This window comes from Xenopus laevis, chromosome 4L (genome assembly GCF_017654675.1).
Source record: "Xenopus laevis strain J_2021 chromosome 4L, Xenopus_laevis_v10.1, whole genome shotgun sequence".
NCBI lineage: Eukaryota > Metazoa > Chordata > Amphibia > Anura > Pipidae > Xenopus > Xenopus laevis.
In genome coordinates this window covers 59,978,456-59,993,947 of record NC_054377.1, presented here as the reverse complement: position 1 = coordinate 59,993,947, position 15,492 = coordinate 59,978,456, and the positions used below count along the sequence as shown (strand labels likewise).

The following is a 15,492-nucleotide window of genomic DNA, read 5'->3' as shown; positions in this document are numbered from 1 at the left end:
ATGTGCTTTTGCTCTCACCTACCAGACATATAGTCAAGTATAGAAAAAACAAGGGCTAAAAAAAATTAATAAACATACAGCTAATAAAACAAATGTCTATATCCAGGAAGCTGAAAAGTCAGTTAAATAATATTGTGATCTTATTTGTGGAAACATATTTGTTACTTTTTACTGCATACAAGGAATCCTGAGCGATTGCTATTGTATGCTTGACTTTTCAGAGATAAAAGGACAGTGTTTATACTGTATACATACAAAACCACGTGCATATATTATTTGAAAAGAAAAAGGAAACCAAGAATATGGTTAGTTTAGTTCATGAATCATTTTACTTACATCTTATTCCGTAGATCATTAATGGGTCCAGTTGCTTTTTCCCATGTTTCCCCTGGCCTGACAAGTTGGAAATAGCCTGAATTTCTCGATGGAAAAGATAATCAAGTAAAGTAAGCGCCATCTTTTCTGCTGTTCGACAGTTGGTACTGATGTGCAGCATGTCAGCTGCTGATATAGAACATCTTACTCTCGTCTCTGCATTATGTTCATCCCCCAGCCAGGTACCATTAGGATAATCCTCTAAAAAGCAAATTGAGTACACATTACCATTAAAGACTTTACCATGTATACAAAATACATACTTCCCAATTAATACTGCTAGAAAAGGGCGAGACTTCCTGTAAAGTGGGTGGTTTTTAGGATGGACTGGTTGTGTGGTTGGTCATAAATAATCATAAACAGGGTAGATTGGAGAGTGAAACCAAATATATATACAGGTATGGGACCTATTATCCAGAATACTCAGGACCTGGGGTATTCTGGTTAATTGATCTTTCCGTAATTTGGATCTTCATACCTTAAAATCTAGTAGAAAATCATGCAAGCATTAAATTAACCCAATAATCTGATTCTGCTTCCAATTAGGATGCATTATATCTTAGTTTAGATCAAGTATAAGGAAATCATTGTAAGAAACTTGCATTATTTGATTATAATGGAGTCTATGGGAGGCAGCCTTTAGTAATTCTGAGCTTTCTGGACATGAGGTTCTGGATAACGGATCCCTTACCTTTTGGGTATTTGGTGCAATTATTTGGAGAAAACCAAATGATATAGTGAAAATTGAATCATGGTCATGTCACTATGTATATTTGGTTCCACGCCTCTAAAAAGGAACCCGTTATAGCAGATATATCAGGTTTGCTTGAGTTCTTAAAGCCATGGGACATCATAGGTCTTGGAAAATACCCAGTAAGTACATGCCTTAATCGTAATTTATCATAGATCATATTATATATAACATAAACAACATTGCACTTGGCAGGTCTCTCAGTTAGTTATGATTTATTTAGAATATTCTTCCAACATTTTGTTGACAAATGTGATAGAAATGTGGAATTATAACATAGATCATTACATTATGGGGAGGATTTAATAAGGGCTGAATTGGAAATTCGAATTCTCAAATTTTTTTTTTTTGGTCAAAACTTTCCAATTTCAAATTGTGAATTAGCCAAACTCGATTTGAGTTTAAGGGTAGGACTACACAGATGTTTTCGTTGCGATCCAACGCACTGCGACAAAACGCATGTGACAAATCGCATGCAACGAAGATAAGGTAAGAGATAGAAATGTTGGTTGAAGTCGCAGCGTTGATCTGACATGACTGTCGGATGCAGACAAAGTGTGCAAACGCCATGTGCAACATCCTACCCTTAATTCAAATTCGAATTTTGAGATTTCTCATACTCGGGCATTTTAAGAACTCAAATTCAACTATTCGCCACCTAAAACCTGCCGAGTTTATGTATAAGTCAATGGGAGAGGTCCAGGACCAATTTGGACATGTTAGTAGCCTTCCTGACATTCGAGGGGTTTTTTTTTCGGAGAAAAAACTCTAATCAAGTTTAGACGATTTTGATTCAAATTTGATTCGAGTTTTCGAGTCAGCAAAATTTTAGATATTCAAATTTTTTTATAAATAACCCCCCAGTCAAATTTCGAATATATTAAGTTTTATAGAGTTTTAAAAACTTTCGAAAAGAAATTCGACCTTTAATAAATGTGCCTCCACATGTCAGACACGTGGTGATTTTGGTGAAATAAGGTAAACTGATATCCAGTTACAAATGATCTAAATATTTCTATATTATGAAGTGTTGTAAAAAAAATCTTAACAAATGGGAAATATACACTATACAGGTATAGGATCCCTTATCCGGAAACCCGTTATCCAGAAAGCTCCGAATTACGGAATGGCTCTCTCCCATAGACTACATTTTATCCAAATTTTTAAAAATGATTTCCTTTTTCTCTGTAATAATAAAACAGTAGCTTGTTCTTGATCCCAACTAAGATATAATTAATCCATATTGGAAGCAAAACCAGCCTATTGGGTTTATTTAATGTTTAAATTAATTTCTAGTAGACTTAAGGCATGAAGACCCAAATTACGGAAAGATCCGTTATCCGGAAAACCCCAGGTCCCGAGCATTCTGGATAACAGGTCCCATACCTGTAAAATAAATGGGAATACACTACATTCACCAACATCACTGATCTTGATGCACAATAACAAACACCCATTATTTAATATGTTGCTCTACTTTTCTGTGTTTTCCTGTATGCAATTAAAATGTTTATGTGCATTTCTGTTTCGTATGATATGGCTGCTTGTTAAGGAATATATATATATATATATATATATATAGTCCTACATGACACTTAAAACATGCTCCTTGTTTGCCCCACTTATCAAGAAAGCTTTAACTTAACTATGCTCAGAAATCTGATTCTGCTTTATAATGAATTATTAGAATATGAATTTAAAATACTAAGCATTTGCTGAAGACTTGCCCATTATCAGCATTTATAGAGAACACTATACATAATAATCATAATTATTACCAGATAAGGTATGAGAAGTTGATTATACTCCGTTCTCTTAAATTGTTGTCAATCATTATGTAAAACAGAGAACGCAAAATGAAACACCTGCCCAAAAAAATATTCAAGGAATCTCAATATTTTATTCTTAAAGTCTGACTGTTTATTTTTATTACAAATCTGGGTGCTATTCAGGCTCAGTGGATAATATGAAAACTTCTGGTAGCTGTGTTACCAGGACACAGAGTTGCATTAATATTATAAAAACAACCCGTTCCTAGCTTACAAAAATAAACCTGGTCTCTGGAGCAATTAAATAATATCTTTGGCTGATTTGTCAGTGAATTGAGCATTTGCTTGATACAAAAAGGCTTCTATTAATTTTGCAAACCTTTTTTATAGTCACAAAAGTTCAGAAAGGCCAAACTTTCTCTGTGAGAATCCAGACTTAATGAACTTGAGAACCTCAAGCAGTATATTAAAAAATGTATTAATATCTAAACAGGCGCTGTGTCAGTGCTGCTGTTGGTCACTAAAATTATAGAATTCTCAGCATTTAGAGAAGTTTCTAACTCGAAAGGTTAACCTCATGCTGGCATTGAGTTTTGGATCTGCATCCTGTGCCCTTCTTTCAGAAGTTCTGCCTTTAATTCAACAACAATCCTTCTCATGCATTTATTTTTGTTCAAACACTAAACAAAAGAAGACATTGTTGTAGCAAAAGTATTAATATTCCCCATCTCAGCTTGCTTAGTGGCGCTACATTTTTAGTTATTTTGTGACTTCTTAAATACTTCCTAAAAGAATGTTGAAATCCCTACTTGCAACATTCCTGGGGATCAGGGACAATCCATAAACTGTTCAGCTTTTGATGCTGCAGAATAGGCATCTAAAAATACATTTAAAATTCAGGAGGAGAGGAGAAAACTGGTATGTGAGCAGGTATCTCCTAAAAGGGAGTAATACAGCAAAACCAACTGTGCAATGACCAGGACCAGGGCTGTATCTTATTACATATATTACTTATATTTTGGGGGGTTCCTATATAATTAAATACATAAATAAAAAGAACCCTCAAGCTCGGCTAATAAGGACCACGATAGGTTGCTGCTCCCAGTGGATGTGGGAGATGTTGACTGCATAAGAACTCATGATGCTTCAATGCTTGAATCTCACCAAAACTCGATTTTCAGATATATATTCATACTCATTTACTGTTAGATACAGCAGTAGAGATGTACAGCTACTAGCACTGAAAGCACTGGAAAAGCTAGTAGCTGCACAGTGGCATCAAAAATATTTTCACTGCAAAAAATGATGGCCAGGTACTCTGCAGGTCTCACTGAAGGGCCATCAATGAAGGGGCGTGTTATAGAATGGCTAATTCGAAGCAACTTTGCAATTGGCCTTCATAATTTTTTATAGGTATTGATTTATTATTTTTTCTAGCTTTCAAATGGGGAGTCACTGAACCCATCTAAAAAACAAATGCTCTCTAAGGCCGCAAATGTATTGTTATTGATATTTTTTATTACTCATCTTTCTATTCAAGCCCTATCCTATTCATATTCGAAACTCATTCAAATCAATGCATGGTTGCTAGGGTAATTTGGAATTTAGCAACCACAATGCTGGAATTGCTGCTGAATAAAAAGCTAAATAACTCAAAAAACTCAAATGATAAAAAATTAAAACCAATTGTCTCAGCATATCACTCTCTAACATCATACTAAAAATAAATTTCAATGTGAACCCCCCTTTAACTTCCTAGTAGCAAACTTGTATATTAAAGTACATTACTACTGATTATACTAGTATTGGGGCATAAAAACTAGTATTGGGGTATAAAAACTAGTATTGGGGCATATACAAACTTAAGTCAAAGAAAATCATTATATTTTAATTAATTAAAAATAGTGATTAAATGCAAAGAGTAAGACCGGGGTCACATAATATAGTTTTATGTGGTGGTAATTTCTACAAGAGTATGCAGGAAAAAAGTGGCAAACTTTTGAAACCAACATTTATTTTGAAAAGAAAGAAACAATCTTACTAAAAAAAGGAAGGAAAAGAAACATCTCCACTAGTTGGAAATGTGGTGAAAGCAAAATAAATATTAAATAAAAATGCACCATTAAAATCAATCAAACAAGTAAACAGTCTTTCTTCCTGCAGACTATACACTGACTTCATCTTGAGCTCAAGAGAGTAATAGCTGGACCAGTAAAAGCAATGCAGGAATCTTTTTTTTTTTTTTTTTATAAATATACAAAAAAACAGTTACGTTCTTCTTGTAGACTATACACCGACTTCCTTTTGGAGCTAGGATAGCCTTAATTTAAAACAGATATGGCTCCTTATGACCAATCTTTGGTACAAAAAAATCATTATGTTTAGTTAGGTAGCACAAATATCAAAACAATGGCCAGTAAAGTCAGTCAGTAAAATAACTTTAAAAAAGAATAATGTTATATAATAATGGGATTATGTGATTCAGAATACTGTTTCTGCCTTCTTCAATTATCGTAGCAAACTCTATTAAACAAAATAAGAAAAATGGCAAAATGTAGTGCTGATTTAATACACAGGTTCCTAACTGAGCAATCTAACAATAATTACATTTAACATGAAGACTGCTGCTAAAAGCAGTGCTTGATCTTCCAGTCATCCTGTGCCCTGAAGGAAGATTTAGAGACTCCAAACATCATTATAATTCTTAGTCCTACTACAGTAAACAGCATAACTGCCCTGTAGTGGTAGTTTCTCTAGAGATAAATGTAAAACGCCAACTTCTCAAACACCAGAGAGACCAGCTTATAATGGGGGGGGTTTTAATGAGGTGGCAAACCCAACAATGAACCGACAAGGCCCATCTCCAAATCCCCCAAAAAACTATTTACAGTTATTACAAAACTTCTCCTTAGTTGAAACATGGTGGGAGTACCATCCATTTAAAAGTGAATTTACATTCTTTTCCACACCACATAAATCCTATTCGAGATTAGATATGATTCTTCTTAAACAAATCTTTAGAATCTGCTATAGATATTGCCTTAATACATGTCTGTCCCTGGTCCACTCAATTATTAAGCTCCAACTCTGAAATTTAGCACCTAGATCACAACACAACAAGTAGAAAAAGAAATACAGACCTTTTTTCAATTAAAAAAATCTCCAGATATCAAAAATTCTATATTATGGGCAGCCCATAAGGCCTATACCCGTGGTCTATTGACTTAAGCTCCAGAGATACGCAGAAAGACCAGCAAGTGAAAAATATCATCCTTGATGTCCCATTTATCACAACTTGAGTCAGCAAATTAAACTTGGTCCACTGCCACACTGAGCTGAGAACAGACCTGAACTTATCAATGACTGAGCAAGAACTTAAAAAACTACAATAGGAAAGCAAAAATACTTTCAAAAGGCAAAACAAAGCCGATACACTGTTAGTCTGCAACTTAAATAATACATTTGTATACCTCTTTTATGCAAATTAGGACAAGAGCTTTAACAGCAAATCCGGTCAAAATAGCTTTGTTCTATAGAATGCTTTATGAGCAAAAGGCAAACCCTACTCCACAGGCAATTAATGCTTTCCTTAAAAGCATCACCCTTCCTAAATTGTCACAATCTAATTAGATACATATTCTCAGCAGCAAAGCAGACTATAACAAAGGCCTGGACAACACATTCTCTTGACCTTCAACAAGTCAAAACCAGGCTGGTTAACTACCGAGTGATGGAGAGACTCACTAGTATAGCCGGGGCGAATCAGATACCTTTAAAAAGATATGGGATCCCTGGATCCAATATAGGGGATTGACAGCTGGTTAACCTGGCAAAAGTGTACTAGTTCTCAAGCCGAATAATGACTAGACCGTCCTGCCCTTCACTGATTAATTTATAAATGTACTGGAAATAAATACACACAGTCCTACGAATACAAATATAGTTTATATGATACTGCCTTGGTTTCCTTAGTTCTGTTTTTTTTGTTTTTTTTTTTACTTTTCCTTTCCTCTCTGTTTCCTGGCATTCTTTTTTCCTACAGTAAGCCAACCGTGTAACCTGTATTATTAACAACTCTTGTATATGATTTCAGAGCAATGCACGGCAGGTTCATTTTAGTGGAAACAATTATTAAGCAACTGTAAATGCTGTTATTTACAAAATAAAAAGAATCTTAAAAATAAAAAAAGCCAACTTTTCAATGGTATTTTTAGCTATTCTGGGAAATATGCACATAGCCCACTTTACTGGGCAAAGCTAATTGGACTTGATTATTGACCAGTCTGATGGTAATATCCTCTAAGCTGTTCTCAAACTGTTTTTGGTGCATTCCCTGAGTGAGCAAGCTTGCATATGAAATATGAAACAGACCTGGCCACTTTTACACGGACTACTCTGTAGGCAGGTTCTCTGTGGTGCCCAAAGTGCTCCAGTCTGACACTGCAAACAGGTGACCTGCTAAGATGTTGGCAAAAGTGACTAAGGCCTCAGCAAATTTTGCACTTCAGAAGTCCAATTGAAAACTGTGGATGCCTGACCCTGAGAGCTGGGAGGTAAAGCCTTGTATTTTGAAAAAATCATTTTGCTCAAAGGGAACCTGGTTTCAGAAGCTCAGAGGAAGAGATCCTTGTGTGAAAGTTAGAGCTCAGGGTACTGGAATACATTTTAATGAAACAGTTCTAATTCAAATATTCGCCTCCTAAAACCTGCCAAATTAATTCACAAGTCAATGGCAGAGGTCTGTCTATATGTTAATTGCCTTCCTGACATTCAAGTTTTTTTTTTGGAGGAAAACTGGATTTGAGTTTGATTAAAATTTTGGGTCAGGACTATTTGATCGAATATTAGATTTTAGAGTTTATTTCATAAATAACCTCCCATTCAAGTTATTAAGAGTAAAAAAGCAAAGATCCTCAAACGAAATCCTCGATCGTACTTCCCCATCTCCCGACCTGCCACTAACGATTCCAATCAAATAAAGTAGAAAAGAACAGATCAGCCGATGTTCTGCCCCAGTTATGTCCGACCAAAGTTAGTGACAGTCTCCCTCTGAAAATCGTCCGATCTGCAATACATGCAGACATATTACCCGCAGCCTTTCAAATCTTTTAACCAGGCCAATCAATCAAACGACCGATCTCCATTGGACGAAAAATGTCGGGACTCTCCACATGCAGTCTGAAAATCGCATGAACCGAGCATTTGTACGATCGGATCTTTGCGTCTAATGGTTTTAGCAGATACAAACAATGGCAAATGCCATGAAAGGAAAGGTGTATGTGATAAGGAATGCTGCTGCAAGGGAAGACAAACAGGACAAGCGTTTCTTCTTCTCTTATATAATTTGTTTCTACAAGCCCAGTGATGGGTAGTACTAGCAATTAGGGTTATATGCTCTGTATAAAGGCCCATTTTTTAGATGGTTTAGTTGGAAAGCAGGCAAAAACACATTTTTAAAGGTTCAAAGAAGGCATTTCAAAAAAGTTTTCTAAAAAAATAAAAATAAATAAAAAAGTTGCATCCTAAACAGAATGTTTTACTGAAGCATACCACTTTCCCCTATTTACCAGCACATCCAGGACAAATACAGTCAAACAAAATTACATTTGCACACTATATTCAGGAACAGTTCACACCACAGCATTTAAATGGAAATTATACCCATAAACAGTACTGCTCTCTATAAAATGTTATCACATAGAGACCATGTTTATCACACGCTCATATTAATAATACTCTTTCATGAGCAATGTATTTTTCTGTCAAGTGTGTACCACTAGATAATCCCATAATGAAACACTGCCTCTATTAAAATCTCTTTGGCGCATACGAGGCTCTGTGCTCATACATAAAAGTTCATCAAAGTTAGATCATTAGAAACATATGAAAGCTGTGCACAAAATAACAGATGACAGAAACACTACCATATATTGGTTTTACCATTTTATAGCATGATGACATTTTAAAGAATCAATTCCTGTGATACACATTCCTGGCTGCATCCATTTCTTTGTTGGATCTTCAAAGTTTTGGCTTGAGAATAATGCAAACAGATATAAAAATAATCTGGAACAAATCGTTCCATAACCAGTATTCTCTTTATTATGTACTGTCACAAGTTTCAATTTTATCTAAAACATTAAAATTTGTCACGGATGACTGAAGTGCATCCAGGCCTTTCCTCCTCCTATGTCAGGAGCCAGAATGACATCAGTCTAGATGTTAGTGGTCAACACTATATCCTTACTACCTTTTACCATTAATAGGAACCAAAGAAAAAGGTGCTATTTTCTTAATTAATGAAGTATCTATAAAAATAATTTCTTTGGCATATTTTAGGGCCATTGTTTGTCTCACTTAGGACCAGGTATAGTCACTGAAATCAGAATGAATATATCCACCAGAAGCATATCTACTGAATGGAAAAAAAAGAAACTGCCGTAAGTAGGGCAAAAAAAAAAAAACCTCTGCCTTGCATTTCCTTAAAGGGGTTGTTCACCTTTAAGTTAACTTTAAAGGGATACTGTCATGGGAAAAAATGTTTTCTTCAAAATGCATCAGTTAATAGTGCTACTCCAGCAGAAATCTGCATTGAATCAGTTTCTCAAAAGCATTTAATTTTGAAATCGGATATGGGGCTAGACATATTGTCCATTTCCCAGCTGCCCCCAGTCATGTGCTCTGATAAACTTCAGTCACAATTTACTGCTGTACTGCTAGTTGGAGTGATATAACCCCCTCCCTTTTAGACCCAGCAGCCTAACAACAGAACAAGGGAAGGTAACCAGATAGCAGCTCCCTAACACAAGATAACAGCTGCCTGGTAGAAATAAGAACAGCACTCAATAGTAAAATCCAGGTCCCACTGCGACACTCAAGCCTGGATTTGTGGAAAGGCCATCTAGGCCCGGGCCTAGGGCGGCAGGATTTTAGGGGGGCGGCACGCTGCCCAACCTCACCCACATTGGTTCAAAAACACCGGGAAAGCGCTGGAGATACAATCATTTTTTAAATTTCCCCATTGATGATGAAAATTTGCACGAATAAAGGGGAGGGGACAGGGGCGACGAACGGCAGTGGGCCTAGGGGCGCCCTCTATGTAAATCCGGCCCTGGCGACACTTACAGTTAGTTACATGGGGTAGGATAAATAACAGCCTGCCAGAAAGCAGTTCTAAAAGTTCCTAAAGTGCTGGCTCTTTCTGAAAGCACATGACCAGGCAAAAGGACCTGAGATGGCTGCCTACACACCAATATTACAACTTAAAAAAACTAAAATACACTTGCTGGTTCAGGAATTAAATTTTATACTGTAGAGTGAATTATTTGCAGTGTAAACAGTGCAATTTAGAAATAAAAATGACACCATAAAAATCATGACAGAATCCCTGTAAGTATGTTATAGAAGGACCTATTCTAAGCAACTTTTCAATTGGTCTTCAATATTTATTTTAATTATTTTCGTTCTTCACTCTTCTCAGCTTTCAAATGAGGGTCAGTGAAATCTAGGTATTTATAGTTAATCTAGGTATTATCATTTTTACTAGTGGTGTTCCAACTAAAGGGCCAAAATGATTAAAAAGTTTTGCATAATTTTTACAATTATGACAGTACAGATATGAGATACATTAATTTGGTCACCATTCCAAAAAGCAAATCAGTTAAGAAAAATATATTATTTTCTTAAAATAGATTCTGTGAGAGATGATCTTCCTGTAACTTGGAGCTTTCTGGGTAATCTTCAGCCTCAAAGATTTTTAAATGTAATTTAATGCTATTTTCAAAGGTTGGAGAAGTGATTTAGTGAGGTAAGGTGGGTAGTAGGGTGTAGAAGGATATGAAAGTAAGCCTAAGCATTTTATTTGTTATCTTTTATTGACATATAATATAAGAAAGATGTTAACAGCAGAGTGGGTTTTGTCACAGGGACAGGTAAGTGAGTAGTAGTTTAGGCCAGAATTAATTGGGTAGAAAGTGGAAGAGCAATCCGAGAGGAATTAAATGTCCTAGCAGAAAACTGATATAGTTTCAGATGAGAATTAAGTTAGGAATGCTGGTAAAGGATTGTGCTATCAAAACACATGATAACAGGCTCATATGTTTACATACTGCTGTCATTTTCAAAAAGCTGGTCATTTGTCACAGATTCTCACGCTTCTAGAGAAAACTGGTGCATCTGCTCTCCTCAACTGCTTTTCTGAGAATAAGACTTGTGAGGAGTCAGAGTTTAAGGGTAATGGCACACAGAGCTAAACTTTCAGTTTGTCCACTGTGGCTTTTTTTTGGGTTTATAACATATACCAACTCTAAGTGCATCAAGAGCCTGCAATTTATTTTAGTAGGCCACGTTATCTTTTATGTAAATCAGCTATGTAATTCACCTACAAGTACCACATAATTATAGTTGGACAGAGATCAGAATTTTAAATGGGCAACTGAAGAACAACCACCTTTTGTATTTTGCCATTAGGTTATCTAACCCCTGAGGCAACCAAATCAGGCAATGTAAAAAAGGAAAGGTGACATCTGCACCTCCCATGAAGGGATTGACTTTTACTCAGTCATACCTCCCAACATTTTGGAAATAAAAAGAGGGGAAAAAATTTGGTGCGTTTTGCGCGGCGATTTTTGACCACACCCATTTTTTTGGGCACACCCCCTAATTACCATGTTCATTTTACAACATTTGGTAGGTTATGAAAGTTTGAACATATTTCTGGGGTTTTTTTTTCCAGTTATTGCTAATGAAAGTGAATTGCCCTTTAAGCTGTGAGTCTAACTTCTCCCAAGGGACCTGTTACTTAATTGTTACAATTACTTATTTGCTTATCTCAAAAAAAGTATCTTATCTGCAGTTGTTCTGGGCTCTCTGCCAAAAGCCAATTAAGTTAGAAACATTTTTTTTTTTTCAGCTGTTCAGTGCAGAGCAAATCTGAACTTTCCAGTACAAACCCGTGACTGCGTGTTGAGGGACTGTTGGGAGGTATGGTCTAAGACAGCTGTTTGAGTACCACCCATATTCTCAACATCCTCCACACTATTACTCCAAACATCCCTGAATCCAGGCTGTAATTAGGCTGAAGTCCAATGTGTTTGAAGCAAACCATTACAATCAATTATGCCCAGACACAACATTGCTAAATTCCATTACTATCAATCCAAAGTAGTAATAATTAAATCTTTACATGAGAAAAGCCAACTGCCCTACCACGGCCACCTAATCCACATAATCATATACTTGGCTCCATAGACAAATTAAAAGATAAGCCAATTTTGAACTAGCATTCACAATCCTCCAGCAAAACAAAATGCATAATCACCGGGCTTTTACCCTACCCCTAATTTTCTTATAAATAAAAGCAAACCATTTTCACCTTCTGTTAATGTGTTTTGTTCTGGTCTTTTTTGTGGGTGAAAACACCTGGGACCCAGGCCCGGACTGGCAATCTATGGGTTTTGGCAAATGCCAGAGGGGCTGCTATAAGGTCCCATAGAAAGTCAGTATTTAGTGGGCTGGTGGGGGCTGTTTGGGCCTCTATGTGGGCTGATTGGGCCTCTGTGTACCTGAAATGCCAGGGCCTATTTTAATTCTCAGTCCGGACCTGCTGGGACCCTCAATTCAACAGTTTGGTTAAAGATGCAGATACACAAAGCTCTTAACCTTTTAAATGTCTTCTAGAAAGCAAAGTTGTATAAAACATTTTTATACCACCTAGAAATTGACAAACAGCAAAATATCATGGTAAGGTAAAAGGAAGAACGCTAGTTTTTTCACTATTAGGTGTGCTTCAACAAATAAAACATGATTGTTTTGGGCAGCCAAGAAATATTATATGGACAGTTAGTTTTTGGGCTGTCTATGTGCCACATGGTTTAAGTAATCCCATGTTTACTCCATAATATCCATAATTACAGCAGAGCCCCCATTTTACACGTTTTAAAGGGCCTGAAATAAATGTAGACCAGAGGAAAATGTAAAATCAAGGAAGTGCATTATGCATTATATACTGGTGGGACCACAAAAAGTGATTGTGGAAATGTCACAAACAAAAATATAAATCTACAGTTTATATTTTAGCACCTAATAAATGTGAGTTACATGTTTACCAAGAGATGAGAAATTCCTATTTAGAATATTAGTGAAAGAAAAGGTGCTGTAGAATAATCCATTGGAATTGAATTCTGCAAAAATCCCAAAATTTGTGAACAAAGGCATATTTACTTATTGACAGTGTTTGTGCTTAGTCTGCAGGTGCCATAGTGTCAGCTACAGAAAATATAATGTACTATTCATCACTTGTGTACTTGTCATGTAGATGGGTAATCCATTGCATATGTGGTATAAAATTACTGACAACAGGTGGCATAATATATATGATCCTTTGATTTTGTACTCAAGAGCTAGCAGGAGAAACGACTCCACAAAGTGGAGTACATTTTCATTAATATTGTAGAAACCCTTTATTTTAGAGTTTAACAGTGTTGCTTTTGTGCATGATAACAATTGTATTAATTTTACATATTTTGGAATACAGGTATGGAAGCCAATAACCAGTAATCCAGAAAGATCAGAATTACAGGATGCCAACAGACTCCATTTTAATCAAATCACTTCAAAAAATTTCGGTTTACCCTGTAATAAAAGGGTACCTAGTATTTATGTGTAGTAGAGTAAAAAGCTGAACTTAAGTGAAAAAACAGCTATTTCATTCTACTGCGCATGCATCTGCCCCGGGAAATTTGAAGACAGAAGAAGCAGGAAGACTATCCTTTCCTTCTCCTTTGAGAAAAAAATGTTAAAAAAGCAAAGATTTGCAATTTGTTAACATGTTCACCTATTATCAATGAAGTTAAAACGAATTGTGCGATATATATTTCATTACAGTGTTACCGAATTCATGGGGATGTCTGGTTTTACAAAGTATAGGTTGTTGGAGCATATTTTGTATTTTACTGTGGAGCAAAAATCCTCTCTTGTATTTCAATAGGTTTTTGATCAATACAAATTGACATGCGGCTTTCAAAATCAGTTGTGATTTCATGCATACAAAATAATATCTTTACATGAAAAATTGTGCTCAATTACTGAAGAATTGCACAATAAAATTCTGTTACATTTAGGGGCACATGTACTAAGCTCGAGTGAAGGATTCGAAGTGAAAAAAACTTAGAATTTCGAAGTTTTTTTGGGTACTTCGACCATCGAATAGGCTACTACGACCTTCGACTACGAATCAAACGATCCAAACTAAAAATCGTTCGACTATTCGATAGTCGAAGTACTGTCTCTTTAAAAAAAACTTTGACTACATACTTCGGTAGTTGAAACCTACCGAGGTACAATGTTAGCCTATGGGGACCTTCCCCATCACTTTTCTAAAGTTTTTTTGATCGAAGGAAAATCCTTCAATTGATGGATTAAAATCGTTCGATCGAACAATTTGCGGTAAATCCTTCGAATTCGATATACTAATTCGTAGGATTTTACTTTGAGGGTTTATCAACCCTCGATATTCGACCCTTAGTGAATGTGCCCCTTAGAATGCTTAAACTAAGTTTTCCTAGGAAATCCTTGTAATTGGAAAAAAAATTTAAACTGAGCTTAGCAAACACCAATTCTAAAAATTAACATGCTGTGAAGGGTTAAAGGATACTTCGGAACACCCTTGTTTTGGATTGTTAAAAAGAAAATAATCAATACATAATGTTTGTTGTTTCTTTAAAGGAAATAAATTAAATGAATGATGGAAAATAAATATAATGACAAATGAAAAAGGAATTTAAAAACATTTTAGTGAGCTAATGTAAGAATTAACAGCAAACAAGACAACCAATGAGTAAAACATGTATTCTAGAAAGGCAGTCAATTAGAAAGAACTTGCACGCTAGATAATTTACATGTTTCCCTGAAGCATCCATCTGGAAATGCAGCTGTATTACAGTCACAAAACAGGACGTTGGCGTACAGTTAGCATAATAAAATGATAAATCTTTTGATACATGTTTCCTATCTTGATACACAAAGTTGGCCACAAACATGCCTGAGCAGGTAATCTTCATTTCAAAGAAGTGATATACAACCATCTCTGAATTAGTTATCACTAAATTATGTCTAAATATACTTGTCTGATATTTTCAGTCTTCATCATAAGTTACAAATCATGAAAATGATGCATTTGTTCCAAAACATTTTTAAGCTGTTCTATGAAATTCTATTTTGCAAAATAAAAGCCTTTTTGATCAATAACCTTCTATATTTTGTATTTTAACCTTACCCATAGGGCAGCAATTATATATATAAAACATATGCCCTGCTGTGGGTACAGGGTTTGCGGACACAAATCTGCAAATGTAGAGCCTGAGTATTATTCAGCATAATGAAAAATACAGTATCACTCTATTAACCATGCTTAATTACAGTTTGAATTAAGTTATCGTGCAGCACCCATACAGTTATGAAGAATACATGGATTCATTTTTACTAACTTAAGTCAAATGAATTGGGGGTGGTAACAATTTGTTAGGTACCCCCAAAGAGAATCTAATCACCCCACCAGCGCTAGGACACCCGCACTGAGAGGGAGCTCCCGGTTTGAGT

The 15,492-nt window shown here is 35.7% G+C and overlaps 1 protein-coding gene across 3 annotated transcripts in view; it reads right to left on the bottom strand.

The window, feature by feature from the left end:
* banp.L (BTG3 associated nuclear protein L homeolog) overlaps positions 1-15,492 on the bottom strand; it is a 221,218-nt gene that overhangs the window by 136,996 nt on the left and 68,730 nt on the right. For 2 of the 3 annotated variants that reach the window (XM_018257989.2, XM_018257988.1), the window contains exon 7: positions 337-576. The exons of the other annotated variant lie outside the window; for it this stretch is intronic. In XM_018257989.2, coding sequence (XP_018113478.1) covers positions 337-576 — 240 coding nt within the window. The remainder of the gene's footprint in view (positions 1-336; positions 577-15,492) is intronic. 3 annotated transcript variants of the gene reach the window in all.